Source organism: Ixodes scapularis, unplaced genomic scaffold (genome assembly GCF_016920785.2).
Source record: "Ixodes scapularis isolate PalLabHiFi unplaced genomic scaffold, ASM1692078v2 PGA_scaffold9__187_contigs__length_104089568, whole genome shotgun sequence".
NCBI classification, from domain to species: domain Eukaryota; kingdom Metazoa; phylum Arthropoda; class Arachnida; order Ixodida; family Ixodidae; genus Ixodes; species Ixodes scapularis.
The window spans coordinates 57786680-57809809 of NW_024609884.1; the positions used below are offsets into that span (position 1 = coordinate 57786680).

The following is a 23130-nucleotide window of genomic DNA, read 5'->3' on the forward strand; positions in this document are numbered from 1 at the left end:
ATTCCCCGCAATTTTGCGCCTTCCCGCAGTACAGGCGCAACGTAATCTGCCTTGGGATACCGGGCATCAGGGATGGCCTTACGTCATCAGTCGCCCTAAATGAGCCTAGGTAGAGCACCCCCCCCCCCCCCCCCCCTTTTCTTTTAGCATTTGATATAATAAGCTCGAGTACGATAGTGATCTGATTAATACGAGCTATTTTAGAGCATCATTTCAGAGCATACATGCAAGTGGCTGCCTTAATTTCGTCCTCGCTTTGATTATTGAAATCATTTATTATTTTATTTATTTATTAATACTGTTAGCCCGAGGGCCGATACAGGGTGGAGTTCTAAAGAAAATCACTTGTGGCTGATGTTTTGGCGGTTACACACACACAGACACACACACTCACACAAACTCACGAGTTCAGAGCGTGTTAAAACATATTGAAATGGGAGTTGCACTACTTTAGTGCACGCAGTACCGTTACAAGTTATACATATAGAGATTTGATTTAGAGCACTATACAAATTCATAACAGCCTTGTACACGCAAAAGCACGCGGACATAAAATGACACGAAACAACAATACGCCGTATTATTATAACCGTAGTAACTCATTTGCAAAACAACTCAACGAGTCTATTGTTATTATATCATGGGGGAGGCAGTTCCATTCTTCTATGTTTCTGGGGAAAAATGAATATTTGAAAGTATCTATACGTGCCGTTATGGGTGTCATCTGATTCAAGGGGGTTTTATATATTGGTGAATGTCAAAGGGGGGGGGGGGGGGGGGGGGGTTGAAGAGGTTGCGATACATTAGATGCATGAAATTTAATCCTGCTATTTTTGGACGTTGTTCGAGATGCGGCAGGTTGAGCTGTTTTAGCATGTCGCTGACTGAGTCAGTCGTCCCATATCTTGAGAGTATAAAATTCGCGGCTTGTCTCTGAATTTTTCCAACCTTTTTGATTTGGTAGGTTCCATTCGGGTCCCATACTACGCTTGCATATTCTAGTATGGGGAGCACTAGGGTTAGGTAAGCAGTTACACTCTAAAAAAAGGGGGGTGTAGACGTTACACCCCTTGTCACATATACGACACCCCAAAACTTCAGTTGGATGTACAGCGCACTGAGGTTGTACCGACGCTACCAAATTTCACATGCGGCTTGATAGCCGACTTGGACAACTCATTAAAATAGTTAATGTGATTGGGACTGACTGCGAAAAAAGTTATCGGGGTTTTCTAGGCTCAAATGCAAAACCTGTGTGTTTATTTCCTGTAGACTTTGGTACGTACTTTAGCTGTTTAACATGTTATATCGCAAGGTCATTAACCCTCTCGCAAAAGTTGGAACAGCCAGTTCGACGTCAGCGCGCTGTACGTCGAACTGAAGTTTTGGGGTGTCGTATATGTGACAAGGGGTGTAACGTCTACACCCCCTTTTTTTAGAGTGTAGTCTAGCGTCTGGTGAAGCGGCTCTTAGTTTACGTCATAATTACCAAGTCTTCTTTCCACTGAAATACATATTTTATTTATGTGCACATTCCAATTGAGATCTTCAGTTATTGTAACACCCAAGTACTTGAAATTACGTACACGCAATAAAGGTATAATGTCCATTTCATAATCGAATAATAAGATATTGGTTTTATTTGTTACCCTTGCATACGTGGTTTTTGTGTAGTTTATTTTCATTTTCTACTTCTTGCACCAGTCTTTATTCATTATTAGCGCCGAGTTCAGTTTGACTTGGTCAGCATTATTTGATATCTCTGAACAGATTAAGCAATCGTCGGCAAATAGGCGAACCGTTAGGTCAACGCTGAGTTCATCTGCAATGTCATTTATGTAACTTAAGAATAAAACAGGACTCAGCAGTGAACCCTGAGGGACACCCGATGTTACATTTAGAATTCCTGATTTTGCGCCATCAACTTCTACAAACTGTGTTCTTTTTGATAGATATGATTGAATCCATTTGACAATGTTCAGGTTTACACCAAGTGTAAGTAGTTTCCTAAGAAGCTCTGCATGTGGGACGCGGTCAAATATTTTCGATAGGTCCAGCAATATTGCGTCCACCTGTCCTCTATCATTTAGAATTTTCCCGAAGTCATGGACTGACTGGGCAAGCTGAGTTATAGTGGATAATTTTTGTCTAAAGCTATGTTGATTTTTATTAAGAATCTTAGAACCCTCAACGTACGTGAATGAGCTTTTTGATAGTATTTGTTCTAGTATTTTACAGCACGCGCATGCAATCGAAATGGGCATATAATTTTCAACACTATGTGAATACGCAGCCTCGGGCGGTTAGCTAATCGGAAAATAGACTGTGCAGCAGGAGCGACACATTAAAAGTAATCAGCCATTATTTCGATACCAACTCCCATTTGCGCGTGAGGAATTCGTCTGGGATCCCGTCGGGACCGGCCGACTTCTTGGTGTCAATATTAAGGAGTGAAAAAAGTGAAAGCCGTTTACAACTCCCTGTAACACCGAATTAGAGTGCAGCTCTTGAGGAGGAGCAGGGAAGGGTACTGGGGGGGGGGGCGAAGTGACCTTGGGGGGTCACGTGACGATGCCGATGATGTCATCAGTGACGTCACTGATGACGTCATCAGTGACGATGACGATGCGGACTTCGATGACGTCATCAGCGATGATGACGATGACGATGCGGATGTCGGTGACGTCATCAGTGACGTCACTGATGACGTCACCGATATCATCAGTGACGTCACTGATGATGTTTGTGACGTCACTGATGATGTCATCAGTGACTTGAATTGCTTAATGACGTGACGTCATTAAGCAATTCAAGCGTGACGTTTTGCATTGCTTAATGTCACAACTCAGATTGCGTTTTTTGGTCTAAACATATGTTTCGGCATCGTCATTGGCTGAGCTGTCTCCGTAGGTTGCGGTGACTGGCTCTCCGAGTGTTCTGCGGGAAAGAAGACGCACGGGCTTTTTTTAGAGTGTAGTTGGCTTCTTCTCACGCTTTGGTGGCAGGCTTTGTTTTATACAAAGCAAGACAAGTTTGTGATCGGATATGCCATCATGTACAGAAACATCATACTCAAGGATTTTGCTCTTAATAAATACCAAATCTAATAATGACTGTGCAGATAGTCCAACCCTAGTTTCTTATATAACAGTTTGTGTAAGTTCATTACTAAATCAGGTTCCGGTTCCGCACACAGAAAAAGTGTGAAGAGGCTTGCAATGTAAGTGAATTCAATCGTATTTGTGTGCTTCAGGAGCGGCATGCGAATTATTTCTGGGGAAGGTCTGACAAGGCTTGGGTCTAGTGAGCGGAATCGGCTGGAACGCTATTGTGGGTGACAGGTCAAGAGTTCAGGGGAAGCTTCTCCCGCCTCTTTCCACTTCAGCAGAGCGAGAGCTGGAGAGGAGATCGCCCCCTTTCCAGCGTCCGCTCTACTAAAGTGGAAAGAGGTGCGAGGAGCTTCCCCTAAACTTCTAAAGGGGCCATGAAACGAATTTTGGGCTGGGATAAATGAATTGAGAAGGGAATTTTACAAATAGCATATCGTGTGGTGGGCTAAAAGAAGAGGGTAGCGATTAATCGAGTTAAAATTTTTAATCGACGGAAAAGCCCTACACTTTTAAAAAAGCTCGTGCGTCTACTTTCCAGCCCGACACTCGGAGAGCCAATCACCGCAACTTAACCGAGGCAGCACAGCGAATGAGGATGGCGAAATAAATGTTTAGACCAAAAAACGCAGTCTGAGTTGTTTCATTAAGCAATGCAAGCGTGAGGTTTTGCATTGCTTAATGTCACAACTCAGACTGCGTTTTTTGGTCTAAACATATGTTTCGGCATCGTCATTCGCTGAGCTGCCTCCGTAAGTTTCGGTGATTGGCTCTCCGAGTGTGATGCGGCAAAGTGGACGCACGGGCTTTTTTTAGAGTCTATAGATCGAGTCTTAGCTCAGACAGTGTGAAAGAAAGCACTGCCAAAGCTAGCGCACGAATTCTAATGGACTGTGAAATCAAATTTCAAGCGCTCACGCGTCCAAGCTTGGTAGACTTTCTTTCACATACTTTGAGCTGAGACGCTGTGTCTAGCAAGCACTGGCCCCCTCGGTGTGTCCCCCGGTGCCTGAGGCGTACCAATTTAGGGTGCGGCGACCGCAGGGCTAACTTTACAGGCCCAAAGATTCCGGATCGTGGGCCGTGACCCTGCAGTGCCCGCTGGAGTCGCCGGCCAAATCGGCGCCCCCCCCCCCCCCCCCCCCTTTTTGTGCGCTGGTCGCCCACCCCCAGGACCGGCTCTGCTGAGCACGATTCTTCGCGTGTTCAGGCTCCCAATGCGGGCGGCATGTTTGAACATAACATATGCTGGCCTAGTTGTTAGACTCTTTCTGTAGGTAGCAATGATTCACTCTTTGGATGTTCCGTAGGAAGCCAGATGTGAAGGCTGGTTTCATGGACAGTTGACCTTTATCGCTCAAAGTACGTTCCTGCACACACCGTGCAGGACCCCCCCCCCCCCCCCCCCCCCCCCCCCCCATCCTAGAGTACTCTGTAGAACTATTGTAAACGGGTGTAACGGACCCTGTGCGCGCAAAGAAAAGAAAAAGATCAAATCTCAAAACTGTATACTTTTCTGCGGGAGCACGTCCCTCCGTGCGTGTGTGCGTTTTCTTAATTTTTTTTTTTTTTTTATTTGAAGGAAGATATTGGGCGACGAGCTTGTTTTCAGCGTCCAGTCTCAATTTTCCTCTCCCCGCGGCTGGAACACGAACGCACGCCAAATGAACATATGCCGGCACGTCTAAACGCCTTTCCTCTCTTCTCTGCAACTTAGAAACAAGAATAATAAACCAAAAACGGAGGAGTTATTAAATCGCTCGCTTCTTTTGATCGCGCGCTCTCCTCGTTACGGCGAGATTACGTAGCTTCCCGTGAAGATCGGATCACTGAGCTGCTGGGCCTCTAGGAAATTGGAGGAGGAAAACAGGCCTACTCCTTTCGGGGCTTGCTCATTACGAGATCGAAGCAACGGTCGCTAACAGTTTATTCGACCTACATTCTACGAACTAAGCGTTTTGCGACCTCGCCACGCAATGTGTTTATAAAAGCAATGGCGCAATTGCGTCGCAATCGCTACATAATTATAATGCTATTACAAAGATGTTCTTCTTCTGGCTGACGATAATAGACAACGTATATCCTCGTCTCCTCGGTCCTTCAACGAGGACACGCACCATGCTGACGACCGTTATTGCGGGATAAATTCACGCTGGTACGTCTATGATTATGCACGAAAAAATTATTTTCGATAGTAGCTCATTTACACAATGAAATGTTCAGATATGGAGGGCGAGACAGCGCGAACAAGCCATCGCCAGGTTTTTCTGCTTTTTTTTTCTTTTTTCCCTCGCAACTGAAATGCTATTACTACAACTGCTTGTGTAGTGGAATGCTCATCCGGGGCGCCAGCTCTATATGCGGTAAAAGTTGGGCAAGATGCGAAAGTGTGCAGGCCAGCTGGTTAGAAAATTTTATAATCTAAACCTCCGTTATTTTATTTCTCCGTGGCCTAAGGTTCGGATTATAAATTTGGGGCTTGTCATTTCTGTATTTGAGCAAACTGCATAAATCGACGATGTCGTGTTCGTGCTAACCGTATCGAGCAGCCTATGAGCGTTCAAAATTGTCTGTGCACCCGGTCAAAGACGCGAAAGGCCAGATATTACGGCCCACGGGAACGACGAAGACCCCCAAAAATAGCCTTATGACTAGACATGCTATTTGCACTGAGACAGTCAGCAAGTAAAACTCGGGTCTTCCTGCTCATATTATACCTTTCTTGTAAAACCTTTGTATAGTTTTGTATAGATTTGTTCATTTGATCGTCACGATAGGTTCTGAGCAAGCCCTGCGGGGAAGTGCTGGCATCTTTGAGAGCTCTGTGTCAGGCTTTCAGATCTCTAGCTGTTTAGCGAAGCACCAATTAAGTTGTATTTTTGGATCAAGAGTAAGCCTCATTGAGTCGAAAAGAGAAGAACAACGCTAGCGATGGGCGGTGGTGTGTGATCACCGCGGAGCTGCAAATCGACGCCGGCTAGACATTTCCGCTGCTACTGAGAAATCGCTTATTCATATCCTTCGGGCCTGTCTAGGCCACATCGGCGCGACGAGGCGCCGTTCCGTGTAGGAAATGACGGAACACCTCTGATATCGTTACAAACACCGGCGGTGTTTTCTTCTTAACTTTTTTTCTTTTTGTATTTATCCGCGTTAAATATGAGGAACCACCGGTGTCTTGCATTTCCCATTTTTGTGCCAAACGATTCATATTTACACATAAACACGCAGAAAGAAATTGGCATTAAAAAGGGACCTAGAAACAGCAAAATAGTTAAGGTGATGTACAGGACCATTCATACCTGAATACTCGCGCGTTTGTGACCATAGTATAGTTCCTGCCGTACCGCGCATCTTTGGAAGCGGAGGACCCAAGTTGTTTGGCTACTAACGTTTTTCCCACATTTAAAAAACAAAAAATCTATTGCACTTTGGGCGTGCAGGGTGTGCTAGTGCTGCGGAAAGGCTGACGCTTATTCGAAAATGCATGCACTGTATTCGGTCGTGACGGAATGTCGTGAATTCAGGTCAGCAAATCGAAACCGCGAAGGTGGCCAAAAGGTATACCCAAGATGCTTTGTGCCGCACCACGCCGCTAGGATCGCTTCGGTTTTGCAAGAGGTCTATTGAGAAATGCTCCGTCTATTCCTCGTGCGCTTGCATAACGCGAAGCGATGTTTCTGGTGCACACACGTCGACAATAAAAAAAGCGAGCTAATTGAGTTCAGGTTGACAAGAAAACAAAGCCCGTAGTTGGACGTTCTCAGAGGGCCGCAGGGAGGCATAGCGATCATAACAAACAGACGAGCACCTCCGACTTCTGCTAGTTACACAAGCACCAAGGATAATGCTGCGAGTGTAGTTACACGAGCTGCACGTACTGGCGTCTCCAGCAGGAACTGCTCTAAAGAAATAACTAACTTCTAACAAATTTAATCTTGCACGCGCTTTTGTCAACACTTAATTTTTGTTATTTACTTGGAATCTTTTATACGGGGCAGGCGAGCGTGTGCGGCGCTTATACCCTTAGTTAAATTCCCAGCATTCTCCTTGATGCTTGGATAATTTATCAATAGTTCTATTCGGCCCCACGAGAAAAGATGGGGGTAATCTCGGCGCTTAGAAGGCGATGCCCGATCGAGACACTAAACAAAGCAGGCGTTGCACTTGGCCCCCAGCGAGCTGGCAAAGACGTCATTTCGACCACGCTCCACCGCTCATCGTGATCGCATGCAGGACCGTCCCGCCGCCGAGTCGGAGCCGAGCAATCCGATACGCGTTCGAGAGAAGCGGGGGAACGGGGGCGTTGTTGGCGAGCGCGGCGGCTCACTTGTGGGACCACAGTTCACGCAGCTGCGGAAGGAGAGCCCGGACCTGGACGAGGGCACGGTGGTGGCCCCCGTGCTGCTGCGCTACTCGACGGGCTGCCACCACGTGCTGGACCTGATGCGCGACGTGGGAGCCGACGACGAGGACGACTCGGACCTGTCTGCGGGCTACCACTCGGACTCTGACCAGTCGGCCATGACGCGGCCCGCGGACGCCCACTCGACGGCCTCGTCGTCGGGCGCTGAGAGCGGCGAGCTGGCCCGGGCCCGCCAGACGATCCTGGTGCTGCAGCAGCGCCAGCGCGAGCTCCAGGACCGGCTCGCCAGCCAGGCCCAGAAAATGATCGAGCGCAGCCCGCGCTTCGAGAACCTAGCGCACTGCGAGCGCCGGCCCACGGTGCTCATCCGCAGGTACGGCAGCTTGTACGCGCAGGCACGCGTGGACACGCTCGACGCCCTGGACGCCCTGCCGCAGCTCAGGGACGCCGACGAACTCAAGACCAAGCTCCTCTTCTCGGTGGTCGTTGTAAGTGTAACCTTTCGCTCACCGGTGTCGCCCGCAAAGGCGCGAGGAAGCGCGCCGAAGGTGGGCCGAGTTCCGACAAGCGTGATTCATCTCAAACGCTCTGGAAAGTTCAGTTCCATGGAGGTTTGTGCTCCATTTGTCACAGATTAGCACGCAGGATGTTTTCGTCTGGAGGTTGCTGTAGCTGGGTCGATAGGAGCGTACTTTGAGATTTATCGCCCTAGGGCGAGTGCGACCCTGGTATAACCGACACTTGTAGACTTCAAAGCGGGTACTCGACAAAATATGCCGGCCCATCTCTTCCCCACTCAGCGGGCAGAGAGCAAATCGCCCAATCGGAGCAATCGGAGCAAGTGTATACCCAACGACGAGGCCCGAAAAAATATTCAAATCCCTGAATGAAACGCGATCTGCACTGAAACACGGACCTATTAAACCGTTCTGCTGCGTGTCCCAGCGCTGATCGTGAAGTGGCTTGCTCTGCTCATGCTCCACAGTAAACTAGACAAATGGGTCCTTTTTGCAGCGCACTGTTACGAAAAGATTGTGTAAAACAATACAGGTGTTGCTTTCAAAGAGGGGAAACGGGGCTGCACTTCTTCGTCTTCGAACAATGGGGGTATTCATAGATCGTGCACCGGGGATTGTAAAGTCCCTCGGTGAAATTAACCCTTGGCAATGGTGCCACTAGCGAGTGCTCTGCCGCCATTCGCTTCCAAGGGCCGCTCATTTCAGTGCATCGTCGCTATTTGCTTCCAACAGGCACGAGGCACGGGCTTCGTGTTTTGGCGCATTTGACGCTACTTGTAAGACAAACACGTCAAGGGGCTTAATGGCCAAGCCCCATTGAAGCGACAAACAAAAACAGCCGACACCGACAAGCCAAGAACACGTGCAGCATGCACGCGAATGTAGCTTTGGCAGACTTGCAATCACATCGTGCTTATACTTCACGAGAGACTGCAAGCCTGCTAACCATCGCGTGTTTGAGGCTTGTCCGTGTCGGTTGTTTCTGTTTGTCGCTCTGGAGGCACTCCGGCATTACTGGATTGCGGGACTTGCGTGCGCGTGCTCAGCCTGTGCTCGAATTGACGGCACAAGCTCTCGCTAGCAACACAATGTTCTCGCATCTATGAAATCTTGAAAAATCACGGGCACTGGAGAAGGACCGTTTTCGAACGACGCTCTTTATGCGCAAACTTTATTTTTACCATAAAAAAACGTAATACACTTTAAAAAAAGTCCACGCGTCTACTTTCCCGCACAACCCTCGGAGAGCCATCACAGCAACTTACGGAGGCCTGCAGCCCAGCAAATGACGATACCGAAACATACGTTAAAACCAAAAAACGCAGTATGAGTTGTGACATTAAGCAATGCAAAACGTCACGCTTGCATTGCTTCATGTCACAACTCAGACTGAGTTTTTTGGTCTAAGCGTATGTTTTTGCATCGTCATTCGCTGAGCTGAGGTGATTGGCTCTCCGAGTGTCGTGCGGGAAAGTAGACGCATAAGCTATTTTTAGAGTGTACACTCTAATAAATGCCTGCGCGTCTACTTACCCGCAAAACACTCAAAGGGCAAATCTGTGATCTACGAAATCAGCTCAGCGAATGATGAGACGGAACATGTATTTAGGCCTCAAAAAGTTTTGTCAGCACTGTGCGCCATGCTTGCATCGCGTAATGTCACAGCGCAGACTTAATTTTGAGGTCTAGATAGATGTTTTGCCTCATCATTCGCTGAGCTGATTTCGCAGATCACAGATTGGCTTTTTAAGTGTTTTGCGGGTAAGTAGATGCGCAGGCATTTTTTAGAGTGTAGAATCATTCTTCACCGCAAACAATGTGCGTCCAACGTTCCACCAGTTCCACCGCTTCTCTCCATAGGGCGGGCTGATGGCGTAGCGAGCGCCACCGAGCGGACGCGCAACGAAAAGGCGCCAGCCGCTCTAGGAAGATTGTCAACTGACTTTGATCTATTGTTGGTGAGAGGTTAAATGTGCACCAAAGACGTTTCTGAGATCTTCTGTTCTTGGTGATAACTTATTGTACGAGCTCCAAGCATCCTAGAAATAAAAAAAAAAAAAGTATTCTTGTGCGTCGTCTATTTCTCTATTAAAAATGTGACCGAAGTTCGTGCCATGCCCCTTTCTGAGCGGAAAAATCTGGAGCACAGAATCCAGCGGAGGCGCTGGTGACGTGACGACGGACGCGCGTCGAACTTGGGTCACATTTTTAATAGGGAAATAGACGTCGCACAAGCATAATTTTTGGATTTCTAGGATGCTTGGAGTCCGTACGATAAGTTATCACCGATAGCAGAAACGCCTTTAGTGCACCTTTAAGATTCAGGGGAAACTCCTCCCACCTATTTCCACTTTAGCAGAGAAGAGGCTTGAGAGGAAGTCGCCTCCTCTTCAGCGTCCGCTCTGCTAAAGGGGAAAGACGTGGGAGGAGCTTCCCCTGCAACTCTTAACCTCTTATCAGCTATAGCAACCTCGGACAAAGGTACGAGAGCGCGTGCTTGAGCGTGGATTAAAGCTGTACTCCTGTCGTCCGAAATACCACAGAAAGTTGTCTCTGAATCAGTGTTGTACGGAACGGCGTTCCAAGGAACGACGCTCCTGGAATAGACCTTTCCAGCGGCAGTCTCGAACGAAGCGCCCGAACGGAAACTGCTGAGTCACTGAGCTGTGGACGCATGCGCAGCATCTGATATACCGCCCAGCAGAGCAACAGCGCATGCTCAGAAGGCGTTCCACAGCCCAGCAAACAAAGATGGCAGCGCGCAGAAGGAGATTTTTGCAAAGGTACACACTTTCCTTTTAGGAGGAACGAAGGAACGCCGCCGTTCCATTTTGCGTCGGTAGAACTGGAACGGGAACTCGTTACGTTTTTACGGGAACAGAAAAAGGAACTTTGTTGTTTGTTTTTTTCGTCTAGTGAGGCTATTTTTATTTTATTTCTAAGTGGAGAACTTTAAAAAGGAATAAAAACAATAACTTTACGAAGAGCAGAATCTCGCTAACTTTTATGTTACTTATTTTAGGGTTTAGTTTGTGGTGTCCTAGCTTCGTAACAGTCGGGTGCAGGCGAGCTGGTGGACATTTATTCTTTTTTTAGTGCCCGAGACTGCGGCACAAAAAACAAAACTATTAGTCGAAGGAAAAGACACAAAAAGAGGGACCTCTCAAACTCAGCTACTTTTTTTTTTTTTTTTTTTGCTTCCACAAATCCTCATACATTCAAAAATAAAGGCCGACTACAGCCATCACTGGACTTCCACAAAGATACTACAGTTACCACAAAAGCAGGTTACCAGACATCGAACGAACGCACCCTTGTAGCTCGAACATTCGTCACTCAAAAGATACCCAAAAAATTAACCTTTATTCCCTCTCCTCTTCACCCCCACCTTCGAACTGAACAACGAATCGGACCTTTACGATAAAGGACTGGTAGTTTTTAAGACTAACCTTCCAAAACTACATTCTTCTTCAATTGCTCATCTTTCGGACAGCAACATCGAGAAGCATCTGTTAAGTTCAAACAAGAAACTTAGATTGAAACCTGTGAGGTTGTTGTAAAACGCTGAGATTTTTAAAGGTGAATATATCAACAAAATGGAAGCTTGCTCCCGGTTGTTTTATTCCCCTGGTGTCCTTCACTCTAAAAAAAGTTTGTGCGTCTACTTTCACGCACGACACTCGGAGAGCCAATCACCACAACTTACGGAGGCAGCTCAGCGAATGACGATGGCGAAACATATGTTTAGACCAAAAAACGCAGTCTGAGTTGTGACATTAAGCAATGCAAAACGTCACGCTTGCATTGCTTAATGTCACAACTCAGACTGCGTTTTTGGTCTAAACATATGTTTCGGCATCGTCATTCGCTGAGCTGCCTCCGTAAGTTGTGGTGATTGGATCTTCGAGGTGTTGTGCGGGAAAGCAGACGCGCGGTTTTTTTTTAGAGTGTTCCATCACGGCATTCAAATTCGTATGTTGCCATTTAGTAGTATATACGTATATATATATATCTATACATCGCGTATAAATTCGTCGAACAAGCGAGTTACTGTACAATAACTCGTTGGTTCAACGAGTTTAAACGCGGTCGTATGGACGTGCAAGACGACCCAAGGTCAGCACAGCCCAGCACTTCGACCGATTTGGACGATTCAGCCTGAGCTGAAAGCCTCATCATGAAGAATCGCCGAATAAAGGTGTCCGAAGTTGCTACAGAATTGAACTTTTCATATGGCAGTGCTTTCACAATCGTCCATGACGTTTTGGGTATGCCGAAAGTCTCGGCACGGTGGGTGCAACGAAACCTCTCTACGCGGGATCGACAACAGCGCTTGCATTCGTCAAGAGAGCTTTTGAGCATCTATGAAAACGACCCAGAAGATTTTCTCGCCCGCCTTGTGGCTGGGGATGAGACGTGGCTTTTCCATAGTGGGACCCCAAAACAAAACGACAGTCTATGCAGTAAAATCATGCGCCCCCCCCCCCCCCCCCCCCCCCTCTCCGACAAAATTCAAGACGCAACGCTCGGGGAAGAAATTGATGGCGACAGTTTTTTGGGACGCAAACGATATCCTACTGATTGATTATCTGAAAAACAGCAGGGCAATAACAGGGGAATACTTTACCAACGTTCTCCGCAAACTGCGGGAGGCCATCGCGGAAAAACGACGAGGATTGGTGACAAGAGGCGTCCTCCTCCTGCATGACAACGCCCCCGTTTACAAGACTCGCGTTGCCCAGGCTGTCATTCGATAGTGTGCTTTCGAAGAGCTTGACCACCCACTCTACAGTCCATATCTGGACCCTAGTGACTTGTTTCTATTCCCGAATCTGAAAAAAAAAAAATCTATAAGGAACAAGGTTCGATGACTTGAGTGCACTGCAAACTGCCACAAAGCAGTAACTTAAAAAAAAAAAAAAACAGCTTTTTTTTTTTTTTTTTTTGTAAAGTAAGACAAGACGTAAGACGTAAAGAAACGACAGTCGGCAGGCACCGTCTGGCTCCCAGTTGTATACCCGTGAGCATGCAAGTGGCAATACTTCAAGCATGCCATGACGCTCCAAGTGCAGGTCACCTTAAGCGAGAAAACGCATACATTAAGGTCGCCGCACGTTTTTGGTGGCGCGGCCCACGTCAAGACGTCGTTCAACACGTTCAGACATGCGATCACTGCCATTTCCGGAAGACATCTACTACTAAGTAGGACGTACTCCGTTGCCCAGTCACACCTCCAGAACATCCATTTGAGCTAACCGGAATTGACTTTCTCTGACCTTTTCAAAATCCCTGTGCGGAAATCGTTATGTTATAGAGTCGCGGTTGACTACTTAACCAAATGAGTAGCGGCCCGAGCGGTGCCAGATGCTACCGCAGATTTCCTAGAGGAGTTTATTGATGTCAACATTGTTCTGAGGCATAATACGCCTCGCTCAATAATCTCAGACCGTGGTACACCATTCATGTCTCACCATTTCAGGAACTGTCTAGCGAGGCATGGCATACGACAGTCTCCAACATCCGTGTATTATCCTCAAACGAACTGTCTATTTGAGAGGAACAACCGTACACTTACCGCTATCTTGTCCGCCTATGTAAACTCCAAGCATAGTGACTATGCTTGGCATACTAATTGGGATAAGTTTGTCCCGCACGCCATGTTCGCAGTGAACACATCACAGCAAGAAACTACAAAAAAGTACCGTTCAGACTCTTCTACGGTTGTGACGTGACGCTGCCTATTGAGACAAGGCTTGGGGTGAACGGGACACAACGTTGCGCGGACACTCAGGGTGCTTCAGTTGGTGAAATTCGTAGACAGGCACGGGACGCCATTCGGCGAAATCAGGAAGAGACTGGCAATATGTCAGAGGCCGGTAACCATCATGTGCCCGAGTTTCAAATTGGAGATAAAGTTCTGTCGAGACGGACCTTGCGGTCTGTCGGGAGAACTGCTCGGAGAGGGCCTGTCACCTACTAACTTGAGGACCTCACTGACGGACGACCTCCTGGCATACACCGCTGCTTTCCTGAGCATGTATCGCATCTCAAGCTATACATCGCACGAGCGCGCCAAGTCCAAGTTCTTTTTAAGAATATGGACGTCTTTTGCAGACGGACTACAATGACGATCACTTTAACTGTATTTTTAAAAAAGATTACCAACTTTGTTTCTTTTTTTTGAAGGGGAGGGGGAGAGTGCTATGATAATAAAGAGAAAGAGGAGAAAGACGACGCGAACTGAGAACGGGACGGCTCGACTGAGTAACTGAGAATCATCGTTATAACTCAGTCGAGCCGTCCCGTTCTCAGTTCCCGCCGTCTTTCTCCTGTTTCTTCTTGAACTAACTAAATATGGTAATTAGGACAATACAAAAGTAATGTATATGTAACGACACGTTCCACTTTTTTAAACGGTACCGGGAGCGAGTTCCTTTCTCACAGAGGAAACTTGTAACAAGAACGCATTCCAAAAATTAGAAGGAAAGAGGAACCAGCTTTTGTTCCTCTTTTTAAAGAACGTGTACAGCATTGCGCCGAATATAGTAGCTCGCTGTGTCCTTGACAGGGCTGGGCAGTATCGCGATAGTATTTTAGAGATACTTTCGAGTATCTGTATTTCTGTATCGAGATACATTTGAAAAATGTATTTGTATCTCAGTAGTGAAATACATTTGAGATGTATCGCTTGTATCGCAATACTTTTCCGGACTTAGGTATCTCGTTACATTTGTTGTCCTTTTTAAGATAAATTTGAAAGATAAAAACATCTGATTGGTGCAAGTTGTTTCGTAATTTATAATATGAACCCGCCCTAGAACATAATCCATCTCAGATACCGCCATTTAAAAAAAAAGTTCTTTAAAAAAGGTTTCGGGAAGAATAACAAATTCAGCTCTTCTCACAAGGCCCTCCATCCTTTCCAATTTAGCAGACAGAACGCTGCAAAGGAGTTGAGTGAAGAAAAAGTATGGCCCTGTTGTCCAATTTCTCCTTACTATGGGTGATTCAGAAGCTTATAATACGACAGTTTGAAATACACCCTCACGGCAAAACAGGGTTCATTTCGGGCAGACGCCTTTTTTCAAGCATGGCACGCAGTCTTTAGCGTTCTTTAACTATGTGGTTCAACGGGGGTGACATGTTTTCTTTGGCGGCATCGATGACAAATAAAGAGTTTGAGGCAGGCGGAACAGCATAAAATGGCACAAAAAAGGAGCACAAGCATAAATTACCATTCATATTCGCCACGAACTAAACCCTCCCCACCTAGCACCGTTCGGGAAAAAAAAATGTATCTGTATCCTGGAATACTTTTTCGCTCGTTTTGCAGAAGTATCTGCAGGGATATCCCGCTGCATAAAAGACAAATGTATCTCAGTATCTGTATTTTGGGCCTTAAAATACGTGAATCTCAGTGTTTGTATTCATAAATACTTTTTGGAGTATCTCTGCCAGCCCTGGTCCTTGCTCGCCGGCTATAGACCTGCGCGCAAGGCAAACGCCAACTGGCGGTGCTCCAGTCTTTGACGTTCCAGAGAACTTCCGATTCATAAAAATAATGAGCAAATCCCACATCAAACCGCTGCTTGGAATGTTGGTGAAACGTTTAACCACATATCCTCTAGGTCATGGGTCTCAAACACGTGGCCCGCGACTCTCTAGGACGCTACCCGCAAGCGTCCCTTGGCCGCGAACTCCTGTTTCTTAGGGTGCCTACATGTCTGTCTGTCTGAGGGTGAAGACATCGATTGTTGCCCTGAATGTGCCAGTGCGTGACGCTCTGGCGCACTCGGTGCGTGACTTGGGCGGTAAAATGGCGTCTAGGCATTAGCCAAAGCTACAAGCTCGAGCTGAGTGACACCGGATTGCGCGCGCTTTAAAATGCATCAAAAAACGATTGGGCGGAAAAATGGCCAAGATGTCACCACTCAAGCAAAAGCGCGCGTGTATATGAAGGCACTCTACCGTTCCTATGCCTCGAGCGCTGCATGCGACATAAATGATTACATCTTGTCGACCATTAATTTTCACTGAAAACATATGTTTTCTCTTATGGCATCTCAAAATATTTAGAACTAATTTGCTTCTTTTAGATCGACGAATGTTAGGAAAAACTACCGTACGAAAAGAATTTCTTTCGAGACATGCTGAACTCCGATACTTCCCGAGTGAATGGAGCGACATAGTAACGATAGCGCGCATGGTTTCTACACTCTAAGAAATGCCTGCGCATCTATACTTACCCGCAAAACACTCGAAGAGCCAATCTCTGCGATCTACGAAATCAGCTCGAGCGAATTATGAGACGGAACATCTCTTTAGACTTAAAAATTTAGTCTGCGTTGCGGCCTTACGCAATGCAAGCCTGAAGCTTTGCAATGCGTAATGCCACAGCGCAGACTTCATTTTTAGGTCTAAATGAATGTTCCGCCTCATCAATCGCTGAGCTGATTTCGTAGATCACAGAGATTGCCTTTTGAGTGTTTTGCGGGTAAGTAGACGCCCTGGCATTTCTTAGAGTGTAGTTATATGAAAAAATTCCGGCGCGTCGGTTGGATGGTATCTTAAATCTTGTAGTCACATTAGATACAAACCCGAAGTAGTTGTATGAATAAACTAAAGTTGCAATTTGGGCCACCTAAAACGTAATCGCCAAGTGCCAAGAAAAAACAACAACAAAAAACACAGACTAGTAGACAGGCAAGGGCACTCTGTCCGTCTACTTTCTTTTTCCTGTGTATTTTGGCGCTTACCTACGTGAATAAATTAAGGCTAAAGACGGCACTAACAAAACATACATTTCACAAAAAGCAAATAGAACCAGATCCCTATTGTAGGAAATCTCTGGGTGTCGCTAAAAGACTCGGCCGCTTTGCAACGTGAAGAACCAACGCTGTTTCTTTTTGTCCTAATATATATTACCCCCCCCCCCCTCCCCCCCTATGGTGGCCCTCGACATCTTGGGGGTGGGCTACCTGGCCCCCACACTCAAATGAATTTGAGACCCCTGCGCCAGGTGAACGCCAAAAGAACGAAGAAGCGCGAGATGTGTTAAAAGTTTTCGAATATTCTTGTAAACCATCTTACCACCTCCAAGACGTTAAAGTATACAAGCGGAAGCCGTGGTCAAATCTCCGATCTTCAATATTTTTTGTCCGTGTAGCATTTATCTTTTCTAGCATTGGTGGCCTAAGCAATCTCGACAGGCTTGCAAAGACTGAGCGACCGGAAGTTGCTCGGGAGGCAATGGCAGTTCATGTTTGTAAAAAGTAACAGGGTCTATAAAACCAATGCAAAATGCTAAGAAAAAAAAAGTTTTCGTCCGCAGCTTTGCAGTGTCCCGCTGGCCCAATAGACTACCTCCATAAATCTGTGCGAGCAACTCTGCGCGCGTTGCACTCTGGGAACTAGATGGTCAGGGAAGAGAGCGGCATGGTTTCGTTTTCGATCGACACGTCGAGAAGAGAAGCGTGGATTATAAACAACCGTTCTCTCCTGTTTCCTGGTCCCGAGCGCATCGTTTTGGGTCCCTAAACTGACCTAAATGGCCAGACCTCGAAGCTTCAGCACAAGCCCGAATCATACGTAAAGCTTGTCTTGACACTCTTGCTTATTCATTTTTGTCCTCGAGCCTTTTTGTTAGCATTTCGAGATATGTGGACGAGCCAGTGCTGAGAATCTTGACGTTGCAAAGCTCGGGGATCTTGCTTGTGTACGAGTCAACACGCTGTAACAACCAATAAGTTCGCGTACACCGAGCTCGCAACTTTACATTAGTTTTGCTGGTCAGGAGGTTTTTTACTTGTTTTATGCGTCCATTGACGAAATTACATTTTTTCAATTACTGTTTTTCTTAATACGCCCGAGTACGCATGGTAAAACTAGGAGACGCCATTGAAAAACAAAAAAAAAAAAAACATTTCTTATCCCTTTATAGCTGTACTGACCACTGCAGCAGCTGCACGAAGTGAAGTCCCTTCACGCTTAGATTCGACTAGTTCAATATCACATGAAGTTATCCTGCCAATAATATAGGCACATTCACACATACAAACCGTTTTGAAGAAAGCAACAGTCGATCACTTGCGTGAAGAATGTCGCACAGTTCGGCGGACAGCACGTATAAGCCGTGAACCCCCATGCGGTGCGCCAAATGAACTAAAGAATTCCCTAGCGCATTTGGCGTTTGCTAATGGCCCTAATACTTGTTATATGTTTGCCTTCTTCCTGACTGAGTATGCCGAGATAATTTCAGAACCACTGCTCAGACACAGATCTTGGGCTTCGGTAAAGGCTTCGTGAGGAGTAGGGGACGCTTATCAGGGATTCCGTCGTAGCTAGCCGATCTTGGCGTTTGCGAAAACTTAACCTCTAATTGGCATAAAAGTTTAGTAGGAGATATATGATGACACTAGGAGGACTTCATAGTAACATTTGTGTAGTTGTGAGGGCGAATTTATTGCGTTTTCTTAAACGTTCATGCGCCAACGTTGGGCTCAACTGTGAGGATGCCGCTTGTTTTTCGCTCAATGAACTAACACGAAGTGGACGTTTGGCAAACAAAATACGCAAAGGCCTAAAATTGACTGGTACTAGATAAGATTATCGAAAGTGAGCTCAAAGGTACAATCGTAGGGTGAGGAGACTAATTAAGTCACGTCTTACTACGTTTGCATACACAGGCACAGGGATGGGCAGTATTTCAAATACAAGTATTTTAAATACGTATTTCAAATGCTTTGTGTATTTCGTATTTGTATTTAATTACAAATTGGGTGATGTATATGACGTGTATATTTAAATACTAATACATGGGTATTTCAAATACAATTGTAATTAAATACAATTTTGTGGGCGAAAATACATCCCTCAAATTTATTGTCACTGTCCAGAGCAGGAAGAAAACTACGTTCTGCACCGAATGCAGTGTTTCTCAATGAAGCACAAGCGTTTAGTGACTTTGTGATTGCGGTGCTAGTCCAGGGCAATAATAGTGACGAAATCGACGTTCACAGGCAGACTGACTAAATAAGTGCCTGTGACAACTTGTGATGCTTTCCAACCTTATTTCCATCCATATTTTTGCCTGGAACATTCTAAATTCGCGGGTCGTCCAGATTTTCGTAACTGGTGCGAGTTGCAACAATAAAAAATTCTATAGCTACGCGCGTCTTGGTCGTCTCGGTTCTTTGTTGGTCTATACCAAAATGTAATCGACAAAAAAAGCTGCTTGAAGCTCTGTACTTTTTTCTCCTATTACGTCCAAGCTGATTACATTTTTTTGTGATTATATTTCTATTACGTTACTAGAGCCTCACACACTACCTCCCGAGTGTGCGATACAAAATTAAAATGAGATACCCAGAAACCCGTTGCAGGTGCCTTGAAGTCGCTGACGCAAATTTTGAGGAATGTATTTGGAAAAGTATTTGGAGGAGATCAAATACATTTGGTTGTATTTGTATCTTGTACTTAAATGCTTTTTTTGGAAATGTAATTAGATCTGTAATTAAATACATTTTTGACGAAGTATTTTGTATTTGTATTTCGATACATATTTGCATGTATTTTGCCCATCCCTGCACAGGCACAACAACCGGCATGTCGGAAACCAAAAAAAGTGCCTCGGTCTTCCTTCCACATTGCTCGAGAATGTTTAGAGCATTCTCGAGCAATATAAAAGAAAGACCGGGGAAGACCTTCTATATTGCTCGAGAAGGAACACCTTCTATATTGTTCGAGAATGCTTAGAGCATTCTCGAGCAATATAGAAGGAAGTACATTCGTGGGAAGTCGGACAATAGGAAACGCAAACCGCGAATTCGGTCACAGTGTGATAGCATGAATTGAAGCTCCTCAATCGAAACCCAAACTGAGTGGCCAACTAGTTCCCAGAGTGCACTGTGTGGAATTTCGCCGCGATGGGGCGCTTCGAGTTTTGGAAGACGTCTATTGTGCCACTATAATATTAAAGCAGAAGCTCAATTCTGAAAGGAGACCAAGCAAAAACCCCTCCGGAAAAATGTGTCGCCCCCACCGCTGGACGCATTGTGACGTTCCGACGGTACGGAACGTAAGATTATCTAGGAATCGAAAACGAAGTTGGTTTGACATTTTTTGATTTCAAGCAGCGAAGTGAGAAGGAAAGCAAAACAGAGTATGTAATGGCCTCCTATTAAGTTCGCTTCATTTTTTTTTTCCTGTGTACTCGGCTCCTAATAATATAATGAATCGCGCTGCTTCCAAAATAAACGAAGCATTCGAGTCGGCACGTGCGTACATCGGAAGGTAACAGTCCCATAATTCCCCTCGCCACGAGATCTGGGATTTTCCGGAAAAAGCTATCGCGATTTAAGCCACTTGGTCAAATTCACGTTTGGCGTTTCTTTCAAGTACCACCAACCATCGTTGTGCAAACGCGCAAGACATGTGCCACGAGCGAGTGCTCCGGCCCCATTCGCTTCCAAATACTGCACGAGGAACGAACCACGTGCTTTGGCGCGTTTGGCGCTACTTGCAAGACAACCACACACACTTTGAAGGGCCTTACTTACAATGTAGATAGCACGACAGTGATAGCACTAACGAGCGATTGCAGCATTTTTTCTTTTTCTTTTTCGAATTAAATGTCTGCCATCATGGACTTCGGCCCTGACTTATGCGGTAGAGATTTGTGGTCGTCAATGCTCTCTCTGAGCAAAATGGAAAACAGAAAATAGTGTATACAATGTTCGCTGCCACAAACAGTGTTTCGCCATATATCAGAGAAGAGACAGGCGAGCTTGACAACTTTCAGCATTGTGAAAACCCGAGATGGATGGAACAAAGAGGGTGTGTGTTGTCCAGTGTCTGTTCCTTAGACTGGGGGTTTTCCTAACGTGGCGTTTTGCACACGGTGTTTCCTGCCGAGTCGAACGGACCGACCCGAAAGACCGTCGGAGTGCCCTAAGTGGCCGCTTCGGAGACGGCTCTTTGCAATCTTATGCGTAGTCCCATGGGTCCACAATGTCCCCGCAGTTGGGCTTCCGGTCAGTCCAATCCGGCGTGGCCGAGATCAAGTCCCAGGTCCGCAGACTGCTCCAGATCCCGGCGCAGAGCAGCGAGCCTCGAGTCAAGGAACTGGAAGCGAGCGTCGAGGACTACCTCAGAAGTACCGTGGACGCCTTCGACGTGTCCCGCCACGTTGACGTAAGTTTGACAGCCTGAGGGAGAGAAAGAAGAAGCTACATTTTCGGCCAGCAGGCAAAGTTTGTGACCATAATGCTGGTATACATGCTAAAGTACGACTTGACGAACAATATATACTTGCGCGCATATGATTGGGACACTGAAATCGCAGTTCACCATGTCGAATTGAAGCTCAGCATATCTCATTTCACTTTATTGGTATATCGTTTCGATAACTCCGATAACGACCCCGACAGCGATGCATGCGTAAAGGTACCGGTTTAGTATCGGGTGTCGTTATCGGAGCTAACGGAACGATCTGCTAAAACTCTTTAATATTGTGTGCATCTCCACCCACAGAAACTGTAAACAATCAAGGAACCATAAAATAATGTTGCCTTTAAACTTTATGCACTCTTCACAAGCATACCACGAGTGAGTTACATTTGTACTAATATATAAAAAGTAAAAAAAAAAAAGCAACAACATTCAAACGAACGTGAATACTTCTGTTTCAACTTTCAAGTCCACAAGCCCTTCTACCCCCCCCCCCTTTTTTTTCCTTTCTCTCTCTCTCTCTCTCGTTCTAATTTTGGCAATGCACCTCACCGTATGTGCGAGGAAACTTTTTGTAGCTGCGGGTCGAATGAAGAAACGAAAGCAAGAAGTATACATATACACAACCAGTTGTATAAACCGCTGTCCATCGTTTTCCTTGTTTTTCGAAACCTATCGAAAGAAGAAAACAAACAAACGAAAAAGCCATTCACCATAAATCAAGCGTCCCCGCGAAACGGCGAGAAAATAAATTCCCAGGCGCAATGGTGACAAGTAAAATTGTCTTAAAATATATATATAATTGGGCAGCGACCTGCGCGGCCTGGCCTACAGTCGAATTTGGTTGTATTCGGGGAAGAGAGAGCGAAGCAAAGGGGGGGGGGGGGGGGGACTATATCCTGGGGTGACTGTGTCTCAGGGGTGAGAAGCGGTGCAGAGCTTGACGACCTCAGTATACTCTAACCGGGGTTGACTCGGAGTGGCCATATCGGGGCTCGGGAGCGCCAGCAGAACTGGGCGGAGACTCGAACCGATCTGACTGCCGGTGAGCTCTGCTCAACCGAACAAATAAAGCTCGGCAAACAGTCGACCCGCCAACTGTAACAACAACGCGGCGGCTGACGTGTTTATTTGCACTGGCCGGCCGCGCGCAGGAGGTGTGCGCGCAGATCTGGGCCACGCTGTACGACTACCCGTGCCTGAAGGGCTGCCAGGGCCTGGCTCGCTACGTGCGGGACTGCGTGCGGCTCGCCTGGGCCCTCACGGTGCAGGGCTTCGGCATCGAGTACGAGACGCGGGTATTCCGGCGGGACCTGCACGTGCGCTTCCACACGTCCAACCACGAGTCGGATCACATCCGGACGTATCTGTGGCCGGCGCTGCTCCGCGCAGCTCCGCAGGGCGCCTGCGTTCACAAGGGGGTCGTCGTCACCTGAGCCGTGCGCGCTCGGACTCATGTGTACTCCTCGGCCTGCGGGTTTATTTATTACTCTCCTTACTGTGTGCCAAACGCCCAATAAAGCTTGTACGTGATGACGGGGTGTGAGCCGAGTGCTTGGCTTTTCTTCGATGAACGGATGTGGCCAGTTGTGCATCTAAGGAGGAGGAGGTAACTCTTTTCTTTCATTGGAAAGCAGACTTGTCCTTGCAAACTATATATACGGAGTTCACGGACTAACTGTCTCTTATTTTGAGAGTTGCGTAGGCGCCATGCCAACACTGATGTTTTCGGAGCCCGTTCCTTCGTTCCAGAATCGATTCGTGCAAAAATATTCTGGATCCGCCGGAGAAAACTGCTACACATTCTCCGCTTAAAGATACACATTCAAATCTCCGAATGAACAGAAAACAAGATTACATGCGAGGGCTTCTGACTTTATTGAATGTTAAACCATGAAAGTTTGCGATATAT

General features: G+C 46.5%; 1 protein-coding gene across 1 annotated transcript in view; it reads left to right on the forward strand.

The window, feature by feature from the left end:
- The window catches only part of LOC8024693, a 42830-nt gene extending 20077 nt beyond the window's left edge, over nt 1-22753 (forward strand). The window contains exons 3-5 of the mRNA XM_029977805.3: nt 7452-7961; nt 21012-21182; nt 22373-22753. Coding sequence (XP_029833665.3) covers nt 7452-7961; nt 21012-21182; nt 22373-22654 — 963 coding nt within the window. The 3' untranslated portion in view covers nt 22655-22753. The remainder of the gene's footprint in view (nt 1-7451; nt 7962-21011; nt 21183-22372) is intronic.
- The last annotated feature ends 377 nt before the right edge of the window (nt 22754-23130 follow it).